General features: G+C 43.3%; 2 protein-coding genes across 2 annotated transcripts in view; one reads left to right on the forward strand and one right to left on the reverse strand.

Moving 5' to 3' along the window:
- Window positions 1-3,057, forward strand: part of CAPN12 (calpain 12) — a 46,260-nt gene extending 43,203 nt beyond the window's left edge. The window contains exon 21 of the mRNA XM_056845758.1: window positions 2,893-3,057. Within this exon, the coding sequence (XP_056701736.1) occupies window positions 2,893-3,057 (165 nt within the window). The remainder of the gene's footprint in view (window positions 1-2,892) is intronic.
- Window positions 3,058-12,686: 9,629 nt separating this feature from the next.
- BICRA (BRD4 interacting chromatin remodeling complex associated protein) overlaps window positions 12,687-17,006 on the reverse strand; it is a 148,925-nt gene continuing 144,605 nt past the window's right edge. Inside the window, exons 13-15 of the mRNA XM_056847532.1 lie at window positions 16,335-16,429; window positions 15,282-15,384; window positions 12,687-14,334 (exon numbers count right to left, since the gene is read on the reverse strand). Coding sequence (XP_056703510.1) covers window positions 13,106-14,334; window positions 15,282-15,384; window positions 16,335-16,429 — 1,427 coding nt within the window. The 3' untranslated portion in view covers window positions 12,687-13,105. The remainder of the gene's footprint in view (window positions 14,335-15,281; window positions 15,385-16,334; window positions 16,430-17,006) is intronic.

Consider the following 17,006-nt stretch of genomic DNA (forward strand, 5'->3'; position numbering starts at 1 on the left):
TGGAGTTCCGCATGAGTTTTCCGTCCATTAGAAGTGACCTCTCTGCCAGCCATCACAATGTCCGGAACTTCTAATTCCTCTGTTAACCCAACTCTTCACGCTCCCCTGAGCTCAGCCCGGCTGAAATCTCCGAGTAGAAGGCAAAGTACGAGCCACAAGAAGCTGCTTTCTCTCACAGCCAATCACAAAGCAGCATGTAAACAGGCGGGAGATTCAAATACTTCCTGCTTCCTTGGAGCTCTTTCTGAGCAAAAGAAAAGCTTTTTAAAAACAAGGCTTGGATTTCTTCACACACACACACACACACCACCTACCTTTCAGATTGCTCAGATTTTTGGTTTTTGTTCTTAAAATGCTTTTTTTATGCGGCAATTGGGTTTTGTGGGGGAATCTTCTCTCACAGTAAGCACTACAAGTAAGCCAATTACAAAGCAGCATTTAAACGGGCTGGACTTGATTTGAGCATGGAGGCTGCTGGTGCAGAGATTCCCAGCTGGAAAGTGTAGGTCCAGGCAGCAATGAACCTCAGGTAAAATTCCCATGCGTAAATGACCACAGCTTGCTGGGTTTCAAGCTAGAAACTTTTTCATTTCAGCTCGGCCTAAAGCCTGAACCCTTGTTTGAAAGAACAGGAAACTGCATTTTAGGAACCCAATTTCTTGACACTAGCTAAATTATTATTAGAAGAAGAACAGCTGGTTTTTATACCCTGATTTTCTCTACCTTTGATGAGCCCCGTGGTGCAGCGTGGTAAGCTGCAGCACTGCAGTCAAAAGCTCTGCTTGCTACCTGAGTTCGATCCCAACAGAAGTCACTTTCAGGTAGCCAGCTCAAGGTTGACTCAGCCTTCCAAGGTCGGTAAAATGAGTACGGTACCGTTTGCTGGGCTAAAGTGTAGACTGGGAAAGGCAAAGGCAAACCACCCCGTAAACATCGTCTGCATAGTAAATGTCAGGATGTAACATCACCCCATGGTTCAGTAATGACCCAGTGCTCGCACCTTTACCTTTTCTCTACCTTTAAGGAGTCTCCCCCACCCTCCTCAGGCTCTGTCCCCCCCCCCCCCAGTTCTCCAGATATTTCCCAACCCGGAGCTAGCAACCCTAGTTAGCATCCTCTGCTGTCTTGATAGGGACTGCATGTTGTTATTGTGCTTAATTTCCCCAGCCAGTAGTAAGAAGCATTCAGGCTGCATTTTTATCAAAGCACATATCAAGTATAAAGACTTCAATGAAGCTGCAAGATAATGCACCAGGGTTCACACGAGGATGCTTTTAACCACCTGTCTGTCATGAACCAGAAGAAGGTGTCAACAGACCAGCAACTCAATAAGAGATATGCAAGAGTTGTAGAGGAAAATCAACAAAACCTGTACTCCATAATTTCAACCATTATATACATGACATTGCTGTTTGCGGTAAGACCAGAAACTCACAGAACATGAGTTTCTTGTTGAGGCAGGGGATGAAATCTTTAAAAGGCACTTGGAAATTGGAGCAGACAATGCCAAGTATACATCTGCAAGAACACAAAATGACATAATAAATTTGAGCGGTCAGATTTTGAGGAAAGATATTGTTGTAAAAGCTAACTATTCTGGCAAAGAAAAACTGTAACTAGGAGGAAGATTTGTGGAACAAAATGGTGGGAATACATGCCTACATGAGAGACTCCTTGGGTTCATTTTGATCTCAGACCAAACTGCAGTAGGCATAGCCAACACAATCCTATCACCTTGTATAGATTTTCAACTAGATCTAAATAAGTTAGTTGGACAACGATACAACAGTTGTTCAACTATGGCAGGGAAAGATGAACCCCACCAAATTAGGGCAATCTATCCTCAGGCAACCTTTGTTCATTGTTCTTCCCATATTCACAAAAGAAATAATATATATAACATTCTGTTCTGTATGAGTTGAAAGTCAGTTTCTATACTGTTTTATATTTCACTTTTTCTTCCTCTTCACTTTCTTTTTTGTGTACTATGTTTCTCTGTATATTTTGGTATATTCAATAAAACATTTTGCTTACTTCAATAAAACTAATTTTTAAAAAAGATCATCTAAATATTCTGGAAAATGTACTGCAAGGGATTGGGTCTTTGGCAAAGAACTCCTTGGTGCCACGGAACTTAGCTTTGCTTTTGACCGCCTGTCTTTTCATCTTCATGGAGATCCAGGGCTGCCATGACTTTTGTTAGTAATGACTGGTAATCCTCCCCAATGAAGAGGTGAGATTTCTGATCTTGGCCTTGTGATCCCTCCCCTTCATCTTCCCCTGAGGAAAATTCCCCTTCTTCCCTCTCATCCTCATCGGAGGAAGGGTGTGAATATCTGGGCCTCCTGATGGTTGATAGTTGAGCCTTTTTAGCCACCTTGGTGGGCCAGGCATGGCTGGGTCCACTTGAGTACTCTCTGTCTCTGGTACCTGAATGAGCAGACCCCTCATTGATGGGAAGACGCTCTCGAACACGTAGGCTCCCTGAGGAGCGGTTCAATGAGATGGGCAAATTCTTCATTAGTTCGATCATGCTCCGCTCGCCCGCCGGCCCCACAAAGAGGAAAAGGGGCCAAGCACTGCCCTCTCTCTCATGACCTGCCTGAGTTCACAGAATAAGCATTGCTGTCTGATGGCCATCTAGCCTCTGCTTAAAAACCTCCAAAGAAGGGAAGCCTACCACCTCCCGAGGAAGCCTGTTGCACGGAGGAACCTCTCTAACTGTCAGAAAGTTCTTCCGGAAATTCTTTTGATTTAATTTCAACCTGTTGGTTCTGGTCCGACCTTTTGGGGCAACAGAAAACAACTCCGCACCAGTCTCTCTATGATGGCCCTTCAAGTACTTCAAGATGGTTATCATGTCCCCTCTCAGTCTTCTCCTCTCCTTTGCAGCACCTGCTAAAGACAAGGGTGCCGCAAAGGGAGCTGAGTCAAAGCAGAGGCTGCAACTGTGGCAATCTCTGGTTTTGGAAGCTGCAGGGTGGCTTGAAGGGCATCGAATCTCTCTGTCCCCAAGAAGCTTGTGACTGGAAGTTTAATACTGGAGAGGAAGCATGATGGATATATTTTGTGCTTTATAGGGGTTATGAAAAGGCAGATAGGGAAGGGAATTGAAAGGAGGGATAAAGGTGGTAATACAGAGGTATCCTGGACATGGGTGTTGGGGAGGTCAGGCATAGCATCAACTGGTGGTCAGGATGTTTGAGCATGTAGCTAGAACTCAAGCCCTTTGTGATATTCTTTATTGTCCCAGCCTGTAGAAATTGCTTGTCCAGGAATAACTATCATGTAACGGGTATGATGGGCAAAAGCCACGTGGAAAATTTGCACAAGGAAGTCCAAGGCATCCCCCTTTTTGGTTGGGTCATTTTGACATTCTCCCATCTGCATGGGAGCCACTAATGGAAAAAGCAGCTCTCGCATAGCTGCTGGAAGGAGGCTCCCTTCTCTGCTAAGAGGTCCCCCACAAAGGTTGTCATTTCTTGGACTGGAATGTTCCTTACAGCAAGCTATGTCACCACCTGCTGTTAAAGAAAGAAATAATTGCATGTGTTAATGAAGTGTGAAAAAAAGGTAAAGTTCCCGAAAGGTTTCTCCACAGTTGCTCTCCAGCCAGGCCACCTAAGCACTACCTGGTTGGTAGTTATGCAGGAGGCGGCAATAGCTATATTTTGCTTGAGGCATTAAAATACTTTGAACCAGTACTGTCCCCAGGTCCGGTGGAAAACTGGTGTGTTGTGTGTGTGGGATCATTACACCCTTAGAGATTCTGCTAAATGACGACTGAACAGAAAAGCTAGTTTGTACAGATTCTGCCAACCCACATGGCTTGAGGCGTGTTTTCCCTACTATATAGTTATTTTATAGGTGAATGCTAATTTCACGTTTCACTGTTACGGGCAGATGTGGCTCCACTGAAGTGGAAAAGAAGAAATAAAAATCAGCTCCAGTATTTTTGCAGAAATAGCAGCTCAAAAGCAAACAGGATTTTCTGCTCATCAGTTTTGACATCTACCACGTAAGGACGGAGTGTGCGGAAGCAGGAGACTAGAACTCAGAGCCCAACACTACAGTTGCCAGCCAGGTTATGGGTGGACCAAGTAGATCCTTGTGTTTGCAAAGTGGCCTTCTGGTTAGATGCTTCAGGTACCAAAGATACCACACAGAACACAGGGTAGAAAGGTTTCAAACAAACAGCCCTTTCCTCCAAAGTGTCATTTCAATTAGCTGTATCCCCCCCTTCCCCCATCTATACTGGTGCTGCCCCCACCCACACATTTCTTCCTCTTTTTCTGTTACCTGGTTTGGACACGGGGTGGAGACACATGGGCAGCCAGTAAAAGCCACATGGGCTCTTCTGGGGTTGGACTGGGCCCAGGCGTTGGCCCTGGTCTATTGAACAAATCGCTATTTTGTTGTTTAGTGTTGAATACAGAAATAATCTCTACAACCAACCTGTAACGTCAGCAATATGAGCGCCATGTGACACAAATGACGGTGGGCTTGAGCTATAGTGGCTGCCTAAGATCACCTAGTGAGGTTCTTTTTTTCTTCACAGACAGGCCCATGGCCAGCTGCCTCTCCTGTATCTCTCCCCAGCCCCAGCCCCCAGCCCCCAGTGGGAAGGCTTGGTCCTCCTCTGTTAGCCACTCAGCCCTTGGTCAGAAGAATCAGAGTGAGTTGAACTGCTCTTGTTCTGCACCCTAGGCAGAAAAGGGGCCTCCTCCTACTGGCAGGGATAAATAGCTTTGCTCGGGGCCTTCTGCAATCTTTTGTAATTAAACAGCCACAAACAATTCAGAGCAAGAGATCAACAAAGGGCTGGTATAAAAAAAAACCATTTGCATAACTGAAGAGACGCATTATTACTGATGACTTACACATATTACATTTGGGGTATAATTTCTACCCCAAGTCGAATTCCAGAGTATCTTCAGGCAGACAAACCTGTTTTTGTTTGTGGTGGCAGAAAACACTGTGTTTGAACCTAAGATACTGGACAACTAACAAACTTTCAGGAATTTTAAAAGAAAAATGCTTGAAAACATCTAAAATCAATAATCCCTAATACTTTTGATAGTTGGGTTATTTGTTTCACCCTACAAATCTCTCTCCCTCTATTGTGGGATAAAGATTTTCCAGGTTGTCAAGAAAGGTCTTCAGGTAAGCATGAAGGGCTGCACATCTCCAGGGCACTTAAAGTGGTTCCCTGGATCAGTTTTCTTAATGACTTATGGGATATTTAATGGGTTTGGGCTAGAAAACTACCCCAATGGAAAAAGCACAGATTTCTTGGGCTGTTGTTTCCTGGGATGCATTTTTGCTTACAGAAAGCAAAATGTAAGTGGTAATTGGCTGTCTTTGGAGAGACGGTTTTCTACCGTACAGGTGACCATGGCCTTAAAAAAGTTCTTGAGACACTTTTCTCTGTATTTTGTCAAAAAGGACAACAGGGATGTGGAAATACCCCCACCTTTTTGTTGTAATCCATGGTTTTGTAATCTTAGCACTGGTTGTTGAGCTGTTGAATAGGAATCTCCAAAATTCCCATTGGTGGGGGAAAGCACCATCAAGTTCCAGCTTACTTATGGCAACCCCATAGGGTTTTCAAGGCCACAGACATTCGGAGGTGGTTTGCCTTTGCCTGCCTCCACACAGAGAAAGTTGGCATATAAAAACCAACTCTTCTTCTTCTTCTGTCTGCATCCCACTCTGGTGCCACCTCACCTCAGGCAGGTGGTGTCTGTACCAATTCCTTACAGTAAATCCCACCCCTCTTTCATGCTTTTTTTTTATTTAAAAAAAGCACCAAACTAATTCCTGTACCGTTTTTAAAAAGAAGAGCAATTTAATTTACACAGAAGTACTAAATGTACATAATTCTTTTAAAAAATTGTTATACACAATAAATACAGTACAAAATTATTTTATAGTACTATATTTTGTTTTTGAACTGTGATGATGTTCAAACTGGTACCAGCAGGGGAAAGAGGGAAAGAAAAAACTGGTTTTTGTTTTAATACTAAAAGGAGTAGGGTATAATTTTTGCTTCCTTTTATTTGCAGAGCTGTCATATTTGGTGTAAGGTGGGAAATCTGAAGTTTAGAAGGACATTAATGGACTTCCCCATAACTTCCCCCAAAATGCCCTTTAAAAATTACCCTACCCAACGCCCCCCCTTTAGATTGGTGATAAATTGAAGTGGGAAGGTGGAAGCTTATCTAGGTCTGAGATCTGCATCTCTCTTCAAATACCCCCCCTCTCCCCAAAACCTCAATGAAAATTAAAACATGCACAAAGATCTGGGAATTTCCCTTCGGCTTCTGAGCTATGAAAACAAAAACACACAATGGCTTCATTTCAAAGTGTTTGAAAAAGGTTAAAATAAAAATTTGAATATACTTCCCCATAACAATGAGTGTGCCAACATTTTAATTTGAAGGGAAGATCTTTTTGTAAAAATTTAACCCTCTTGTAATGGGAAGAGGAAGAAACCAAATGAGCTAATGATCCCAAATCCACACTTTTTTGAAGAAGAAAAAGGACATTAAACAAAAAGCCAAACAGTTTCATATACATTTATATATATATTTATATATATATAAAGGAAGGGGGAAAACACACCAGCCTGGGAGTTAGACCATCCTTATTGCTTCCTAACCATATATACTTTCCCACCTCATTTCAAGATAGCAAGGGGGCTATAGGTGGAGAGCACATGTAATGCTTTTAAGCAAGCCTGGCTTTTCCAGCCGCTCTTCAAGAAGAAATGCCCACTATGAAGACAAAATAAAATCAAGAGGCAGCTTTTGTGTACCTCTGCAGAGTGCAAGTAACATAGCCCTCTTTCTTTAAAGTTGGATTTCATGGACACAATCCACTGGAGAAGTTCTCATGGAAATGAATGGGAGCTGCAGAACAGCATAGCTCCCTCCCATCCCAACAGCAGCATATGCAGGAGAATTTCTCAGGGGACTGCATCATAAGGTAAGAAACTCTGAACCCTGGCCCAGAGACCCCTTGTGGAAGTAATAGTGCCAATGCGAGGCACTATTCCCCAGTTCAGGCACACGTAAGGCTTGGAACCACGGTGCTGGTATACTAACTTTCTTACACAATTTACACCCTTTTTTAAAATCGGGCGAGTTTTGAAACATACTTTGTCGAAAACCCCCCCTCCCGAGAGAGAGAGAGAGAGAGAGAGAGAGAGAGAGAGAGAGAGAGAGAGAGAGAGAGAGAAACTTTGACTTTTTAACCTTCTTTTTGGTTCCATAATATCCCTAAAAAAGTTCTTCTCCAGTAAACTGTATTTTTAAGACACAAACGTTTTCCTCTACTTTCACAAGACACAATCAAGGTTAAGGGGGGGGGGGAAATAGATGCTAAAGGTTAGTTTGGGACCAACAACCAGCATTCTCCAGAATGTTCTGCTTTTCTTCTGTAACAACATTTTAGGGCAGAAAGGCCATTAACTCTTATTTTGGGGGGGATCTGACATGGATAACCAGCCCCCCCCCCCAACAAATACAGGCACGTTCTGTATTGTGCACAGAAATGGGTCAGAAAGTAAAACGAAATGGAACAGCTAGTGATAGGTTTGAATGTCCTCTGTCCTTGCTCAAAATATAAACGATGGAAAGGCAAGAGAAAAAATAATAAAAAATAGGCCCAAACTCTGTCTTTAGCCATCTAACTGAAAGCTACAGATGGGTTAACTCTTTACCTTCAGAGCCAAAAAATGTGCCTTTTTCTCCTTTGTCAAAACAGGTCTGGCAAGTGAACAACTAAACATGAAACATTTGCACTGTAACAGCTCTTGATATATTCCAGCAACTCTGCAGTGCTCAAAGAAAGGGGAGAAAATAGCAAAGGGATTTAAAAAATACTTTAAAGCAAACCTCGCACAGCAGCATACCCACATGCCTACTGGGGCAGCACAAAACTGCTTAGGACTCCAAATAAGCAACTGATCTAAGATGGCATGCATGGGACCCAGGCAACCCCAACAAGCCACAAAATCATAATATCTCCCCCTCTTCACTTTTAAAGGAAGTTATATCCCATATAGCACTGGATTTCCTCCAGAATGCACAAGCTGGTTCATTAACTGTTTTTCAATTTCTCAGAATGAATATATCGAACAAGCATGTAGATAACATTGAGGCCTTGTACTTAACTGTGTTTGGCATTGGGGGAGGGTGAATATTGGAAGACTTGAGACTCTTAGAAGTAAATGGCCAGAATGTCAGTTTTAATTGTCAGATCCCTTTAAAAGGCCTTGATTTAAGAACAGCTTTTGAAAATCCAGACTACTTTTACTTTTAAAAATAAAGAGTCCCACACTAACAGAATGTCAATTCAAATTCTTGGGGGGGGGGGTTAGTATTATGATTATTTTGAAAAAGTCAAACTTAGAAAAGCTATTGCATCCCTACAGTTCTGGCTGGTACAGGTTTTTTCTCCAGAAAGCTGGAGTCCAAAACTGTCCCTAACAATTTTTCATCAGTTTTATGGCCAGGGCTGGGATTGTGACAATCAGAGAAGCAGGTATCAAAGAGTGAGACTTTGTTTCAAGGCAGACAGGGGGGGGGGGAAAACATTGAGAGGAGTGTGTGAAGGAATTTGGAAGGCAGTTGAAGCAATTCCCATGCCATGAAAACCAGAATTATAGCATTTTTTTTCTTGGAAAGAAAGAAGTCTGAGGGGAGAAGAGAGAAAATCAAAGATGTATAGCTAATGGCTTAATGCAACCTGCTTGGCATCCTTCCAAAAGGACAAACAGCTCGTCTCCAAGCTGAGCTTGTTGGGCCTTCTTGCTTTTGGTTTATACTCTGGGATTGAAGGCCCAAAGGGTGGGTCAGCCTGCATTTAATCTGAAAATGTGATGTCAAGAAAAGGAATTCATCTTTTTTATAAGTTTGGGTGGGGGAGATGAAGAGCTGGGGGTTCAGGGAATGCAGTGGCATAAAATAAGAAATCCAATTTTGGTAGTAGATAAATTGGCTGTTCATTATTAGGCAACTCTGAAAATAATGAGCAACAGGCCTCTAATCAATAAGAATAAAAACAATACATGTTGGCAGCATCAGCAGTTCTCTAAAATGTATATAAGAATGTAACATCTGTTTTGATTTTTAAGGAAAAGATAGAAGAGAATGTAAGAAGGGACTTCAGATAGACCAAGTAGTAGGCGCATGCTTGGAAGCATGAGTTCACAACTGGACTCTCAACCAAACCTGACCCAACAAGAACATCCTATTCAGATATGCTAAAGATCAGGGGCCCTCAAACACACAAAGCAAAACTGGAACTTTAACAAATGGGGACCAAGGAAACCCTCCGCATTTTAAAACAGCAAGCACTACCTCTTTTTTGTTCGTTACTTCTGTACTGTGTCGCTCTGTAGGGTGTTAGTACCACGAAGAAAGCTGTAACATCAGGCATTTAACAGATCTGCTGTCCTACTTTCCTTCTACCACTACCCTCATGTAAAAAATCCCCTGAAGAGGAAGGCCAAGAGTGTTTCAACATGCATACATAAAATGACACTGATTACAGCCTATCAACCTTCACTTTTTGGAGGTATGTTCTTCACTGGTGTGTTGGTTTTGCACATGGCCCACCTTCCCAACAGTTGTGTGTGCAATCTCCAGTTCTTATGTCTTTCAAACAGATGCCAAATCTGGAAACCCAGTGCATGGCTTTGCCCTTTGGTACAGGTTGTTTTGCTGTGTTGTGGTATGTGCGTGTGTATGCGAGAATATAAAATAAGACATGGCAGTAAGGTTTGATCACCTTCTCCTAGTGTAAGAGAGTGTAACCCTGCAAATTATACCAAACGTCTGCTCAGGAAGAAGTGGTGGTACTTCACATCTGAATCAAAGCAAGTATACATTCAGTTGCCAGCAATCCTACTCTATAGTGGTTGTATTACTTCAAACGTATAACTATTCCTGCTGGCCAGCATACTATTTGGCATGCATTTCAAGTGGTAAGGGTGGCCATAAGTGGGCTGCTACCTCACACAACTAAAATCATTTGAATAGTAAGTATCTTTGCTCTTTCAAGAGCTGAGAATCTGCTACCTGGAATCTAACCATTGAAGGATTCTGTCTAACTCAAAAACGGGAACATCATTCGACTAACAAAACACTGTCTGTTGACAAGCCATTGCCCTGCCTGGCTTGCAGGTTTTAGCCCTTTTACCTCACACAATCCAGCTGTGGAGGAAGAAAAGATGACCCTGTTTTTCTTTGGGTACAAGATGCCACCTAAAAACAGTGGATGGTGTGTGCGTGTTCCAGTTCAGCAACACATTCAGCCTCCATCCCTACAGAGCAAGGACAGCATCCATAAGATGCACAAGAGAAAATAGGGTCGAAATGCCTCACAGGAATAAGGAACCTAGGCATGCAAGAGAAAGCATCAGAGAACAAATGTTGCTCGGGAAGTCTGGAGATGCGACCATGCTGGGACAAAGAAGTCTCATTTTCAGGACCTAGATAAGGTGTAAAGTGGGACTAACAGTTCCCATTTAGGACCCTTGTAATCTTTCGATGTGTGCTGGTATTGCGTTCTGCAGTAGCTGTTTGGTTCACATGCATGATTCCAAAAGTCACTCCTGTGATTAAAACTAGTGCGTGAATGTTTCTCTCGCTATCTTTCTGTGAATCGAGACAAGAGGCATGCCAAGGATTTAGAAGCAAACCAGAAACAGCACGCAAGAACAATATGATATAAATATAAATATATTAAAGTGACAAGTGAAAAGGTGAAATAAGCAAAAATACAAACAGAACAAAATGCACAAAATATACAAGAAAAAATTCCCAGCCTAGACAATTCAAACAATTGTCAGAAACTGATATGATATAACAAGTTCAAAGGTAAGTATTCAGATCACAGATCTTGAAAATGCTTGTTCTATATAATCTTGTATTTCTCTTTAGCAGGAAGAAGTAGACAGCAGGCTTGGGAACAAACATCAAGAATTAATCCATAGCTTCATTGATAGGACGTGTTGTCTAGATCATGTGACCACGTTTTGCTATGGGCTTCATCAGCTATGCAATCTGTGCATAATAAAACATACTTATATGCTTGAATACTGAAATTGACTATTCTTGCTTCTTATAGGCATAATGATACAAATTGTTTGCTGTTCCTTTAAGAGCCATTCCTTTTAGTTAGCAAACTAACCTTTTGCTTCATTGCTCACACCTGCAATTCTTGTCTTATTGAAAAGAAGGGAAATGTTTTCTCATCCTGTCTTTGAGATCCTTGTGAGGAACCAGTCTGGTCCGTTATGAAATGATACCTATTAGGTGCTTTCTATTTCCTCTTTTTTTTGTAAGAATGATATATTATAATTATAATATTTTTGTTGTATAATATGATGGTTTTAATACTAATAATTTTTGTTAAATAACTAGTCATAAATATATGTCAATATAAGTATGTTTTACGCACAGATTGCATCGCTGATGAAGATTATATAGAACAAGCATTTTCAAGATCTGTGATCTGAATACTTACCTTTGAACTTGTTATATCATATCAGTTTCTGATGATTGTTTGAATTGTCTAGACTGGGAATTTTTTGTTGTATATTGTTCTGTTTGTATTTTTGCTTATTTCACCTTTTAACTTGTCACTTTAATATATTTATATTTATATCACATTGTTCTTGCGTGCTGTTTCTGGTTTGTTTTACCTACTATACAGCACGGAACCTTTCCCTTTTTTTCAAGGATTTAGAAGCAGCTCAGCTAACCAAACATTTGGCTTGCCTGAAGAAACCCTTCACACATTTCACTTGTCATTCTTGGAATTCCTCTTTCTCTAGGAAATGCCTCTGTTCAGGAAAAAAACAACCCACCATCCTGAGCTGTACCTGTGAATGTACTGAGCTACCTGTTCCTGTTGCAGACTAGAGAGAAATAGTTTCTGTCCTGACTCTGAGGCACGTGCAAGTAAGCAAAAAGGAGAGCTGTGAAGCCATGGGTTTAAAGAACAGAAAAGGCCAAGGTGAGTAAACTGAAACCATGGGAGAGGGCCAGAGGAGAAGCCCAGGTCAGAAGGATGAAAAAGCACAAAAGCAAATACAGCAAGCAAGAACATGCTTAGCTTTCCTCCCTTGCTTGAATTTCCCCAAGCAAGCTTCAGTGTGCAGAGTGCCCATCCACCTAGAGCTTGAATGCAGCAAGAGGAGATTTCTTTCTGACCACACTGTTGTCAAACTTTCGGGTGGATGTGGTTTTAAAAGGGGAGGAAAGAGACCAATCCATACCTTCTTGCTAGAACTTTCCTTGCCCCACCCATCCCTGCTGTGTTATCCAGATCCACCTATGTCTGAAAAGGGACCGGTTTGTTCTTTGAAACGGGTTTATTTGTAAACTTATTCATGCTTTTTTAAAAGTAAGCATTAGTGTTTGTATCACTTTTTTTGAATTTTGTTCAGAATTATTTTTTGTAAAAAAAAAAACGAGCTGACATTTTATACTTCAAATAACTTAAAAAGAAATCTGACAAATCAATTATATAACCACCTCTTGTGGCAACTTCTGTGGAGCAGTCTCCCCGTCCAATTCCTTTGGCCTCCCCACTGGCTTCCAACGTGGGATTTGTTAAAATGTCCTAAAGATAGTTGTGAGATTTGGGGGGTGGGGGGATAAAACCCGATCATCATCATTCAGAGATTCAAATTAGCAGTTTGTTACAGAATCTAAATATTACACAGCCAACACTACCTATGGGCCCCCAAATCCAACCCCCTCCCACTTGCCTCTCTGCTTTGCATTTGCTGCATTTTTTTTAAAAAAAATGGTGCATGTGATGAGACAAGTGTATTGTAAGTCCAGCCACAGCTTGTACTTTACAAACAACCAAAACCCATCATATAAACACTTGAATGGATGAAGCCTCATTTGAACATCATCTTCCCACCCCAGACCCCCCCCAGCTTTTTCCTTCTGGTGTCAGGCCCAATCCATTGGGTTTCTGGGAAGTGGCACCTTAGCTTCCAACCGTTTCCCAGCCAGCGGAAGCTGCTACAGCTTCGGTCCTTGGCTCACTTTATACAGTCTCTGCATGGTTTAGTTTCCTGTTATCTGTTCAACGTCCTTGCTCCAAGGCCACCATTGTGATTAGGGGCAAGGTAAGTGTCCGTGCGGTGGGTGGGTGATGAGAAAGGGGAGGAGGAGGAGTTGTACGAGGAGGAGGGTGTCCGGGTGTTCTGGCCCCCAACCTGAGGTTGCTGCAAGTTGAGGATGCTGTCGATGGCGCTCTGCAGATGCTCATTAAGGGAGTCATCCTGGGGGCTGTCACTGGAGAAGCTAGCGTTATCTACGTCAAAAGACTCTGATTTCCTACGTTTGGCTGGGGGCAGGGGAACCTCCCACGTGAGTTCGGAGGCAGAGCCGTGGTCCGGGGGCTCAGTCTTTATCATTCGGTGATAAAACTCATCCTCAACCTCTGCTAGTTCCTTCATAAGGCCACTGGTTGAATCGTCGGTCTTAGGAGGGGCAGGGCTCTCTTGCATCACTAAGGAACGGGCATCACTCCGGTTGAAAAAAGTATGCTTGGTATTCTCCTCTGACCTGCCCTTCTCTGCCACGGCCCCAGAAGGGCTCTCATGAGTTTTGTGGGAGGTGATAACGCTCCTGGAGCCACCGTCCTGCTTGATGATGAGGGTGCTTGGCACCATATCCGCTTTTGGGGTAGCCCCTTTCAAGCAAGCGTCAGGGGCTTTGTCTGCTACAAAAGCATCTACATTCTCCCGGTAAGTCTTGCGGAGGGGAAGCCTGCAGTAGGTCGCCAAGGGCTTTTTCTCCGTTGGCGCTGCAGTGACGTGGTCGACTGTCCCGTTCATTTGCCCTGCAATTGAGGAGGAGGTGGTGGTGGTGGTGGCGGCGGCAGCAACAGCCGAAGCAGACAAGTGCTGGTCAGCTGTTTTGATCACCGTGCACACGGGCGTCGTCGTCTGATGAACCGGGTCCAAGGCAGTGTTGTGAACCACTTTGCTGAGCCCCGCCTCCTGCTTAATCTTCAGCTTCAGGCCAATCCGACTGCGGGCTTCATAGGTTTTGATGGGCGGTTTGCTCCTGGAGGGCAAGGCGTCATCATCACCATCCAAGGCAGGAGAAGCTTTAGCCCATGTGACCGAAGGTGAGCCTCCGCTGTGCTTGATGACCAGTTTGGTGGGGTTGATCTGGGTTGCCATCTGCACCGGAGGGGCTTTCAGGTTCTCAGAAGCCAAAGCCACACTGCTGGGCACGCAGCCCTGAGCCAGAGAAGCAAAGCTCTGGGAGCGCGAAGACGAGGAGACGTACTCATCTGCAAGAGAACGGCAGACATCACTCTTTCAGACAATGGCAGACTAAGCAGGTCATGACACTGTTGATGTAGGTAATGGTAGTCAGAGACACCTGACTCCTCTAATCTCAGGAGCCTCTAGATACAAAGTGGTGGCTGGAACAACCCAACCTGTCTCGCAGATTATCTATCTCTATAAATAAAGCTGGCATTCCATAGCGGTGACAGCATCACAGATACCGAGCCCATGAACTCGCATGATATGAAGTCACTGAGCCAGAGGACAGGGATGAGGAACAAACGTGCTTCTCTAAAGAGACCCTGAGGAGGAGGATTGCCAGTCAGACCAGTGGCCCTTTGGTCTACATAATTAATGCAAGAGAGCATTTATACCAGCATTTGGTATGATATTTATATCAAGTATGCCTGAAAACCTCACAGGTGAAACTGTATGGGGGGGGAAAAGACAAAAAGGTTTACCACACAATTAAATCTCCAGGGTAATGAGGGACAGATTCAATTGCTCTGTGGACCCCCAGCTGGCCACCCCTGCTCTCACCATTATTATATTAGTTTCTCAAATCACAGGCTCAGTCAGACCTTCCTAACCCCTATACGTCATACTCTAGCTGTCTACTGTACTTCTGAAACCAGAAGTCTGGGAGTGACTCAAATGTAGTTATACTTGCTGGCCAGAGAAAAGGCACTTAGCACAATCACAGGAAAACCAAAGAATAAGCAACAGAATAAGCAACAGAAGAGGAGTTGGTTTTTATACCCCCCTTGTCTCTAACTTTAAGGAGACTCAAACCAGCTTACAATCTCCTTCCCTTCCCCTCCCCACAACAGGCACCTTGTGAGGTAGTTCTGAGAGAACTGTGGCTAGCCCAAGGTTACCCAGCAGGCTTCATGTAGGGGACTGGGAAAGCAAGCTATTAAAACAAAAACAAAAATACAGCCTCTCTTACCCGGCTTCTCCTTTGCTAGCTGTTTATCGAGAGACAAGGTGGTCTTTTCTTCCTGTATGAACATCCGGTCAATCATTACCATTTCTGCTGAAGGACTGACTCGCTGCCAACGGAGAACAGAATATTGGTGCATGGTATAGGTGAAAGGAAAATCAAGGACAATCGCTGAGTGTAAAGAGAACCAATCCGAGTCTCAGTTTCCCCTTCCCTCTTTAAACCCCATCCTCATTTTGTTATTTTCTCCATTCCCTCGATCAACTCCTCAACTGATGAAATTTAGTTTCTCAGGGTGAGGATTTTTTTTAATGTATGAAACTGTAAAGCTCACTATACTGTACAAATTGATGGAGATGCATAAACAATAAGGATAAAACAATTCTGTATTAACTGAATAAAAAGCTGGGATGGGGGAAACTGAGGGAGAGAATCAATAAATTCACCCTGTTTTCATTCCTTTTGTTTGTCCATATAAGCTCCCCGAATTCCGAATGGGTTCACAGTCAGGTACAAAGGAAGCAGCCTGCTCAAGGCAGGGTCAGGTCACCTCCAACGTTGCTGCTTAGCAAACCACCAGTGAAGCTCTCATGCAAGGAAAATGGCCTGTTCCCATCTCCTAATGAAAAATTTCAGTCCCCCATTTGTCTTTATTGTTAAGGATTCAGACAAAGCAGCAATCTAACCAGAAGATAATGTGTTGTGTGCACGTTGGTAGGTAATAGTGGATTAAAAAGATAAGAGTCACTAATCTAGATACGGAACCTGGGCTTCTCTGGAGCAAAATCAGAAGGTTTTGGTGGCTTACCAACTGCCCTGTGCATCCCTGTCTCTCCACAAAACCACTTCTTCAATGTGTGCATTTCCAATCACAGAGACAAACCAAACCCAGGAGCGAATGGTGACACACCCCTATTATAGACCCTGAAAATGCAAACACTCTTTTGACCTGCTGGCAAATGAATTGCCAGTTGAACACTCACCACTCAAGCCAAGGAAGAATTCAGGGTGTTTGCTGACAATCTTTCTAATAAGGAAGCTGCAAGCAGAAAAGCTTACCCGGGATTCCTCCAAGAGCAGCAGACGGTATTTGTTCAGCATGGCTTGTGTGCGTTTTAATAGTTGTGTGGACACCATTTCAAACTCTTCATCTACTAGAAAGGAGCACAACAGGGAAATGAAGGAAGGAAAAGGTTATATGCTTGCCTCCTGCAGACAGGAAGTGCTGCAAGGAAAGGTGTATGAATTACCGGAAAGATGCTTCTAATGCACTAAGGTGGAAGACCTTTACTCTTCTTCTGTACATCAATGTAAAAAACATGCAGCCAAATTGATCTATGCTAGAAATAAGAGTTAGAAGAAGAAGAGTTGGTTTTTATATGCCGACTTTCTCTGCCACTTAAGGGAGAATCAAACCGGCTTACAATCACCTTCCCTTCCCCTCCCCACAACAGACACCCTATGAGGTAGGTGAGGCTGAGAGAGAATGACTTGCTCAAGGTCACCCAGCTGTCTTCATGTTTAGGAGTGGGGAAACCAACCCGGTTCACCAGATTAGCCTCCGCTGCTCATGTGGAGGAGTGGGGAATCAAACCCGGTTCTCCAGATCAGACTCCACCGCTCCAAACCACCGTTCTTAACCACTACACCACGCTGGCTCTCCTCATTTTGACGCTCAGAGGACATTTTCTCCACTTGCCCTGGGCCTGTTATCTAAGGGTAGTCTTCCTT

This window comes from Euleptes europaea, chromosome 3, assembly GCF_029931775.1.
Source record: "Euleptes europaea isolate rEulEur1 chromosome 3, rEulEur1.hap1, whole genome shotgun sequence".
Classification (NCBI taxonomy): domain Eukaryota; kingdom Metazoa; phylum Chordata; class Lepidosauria; order Squamata; family Sphaerodactylidae; genus Euleptes; species Euleptes europaea.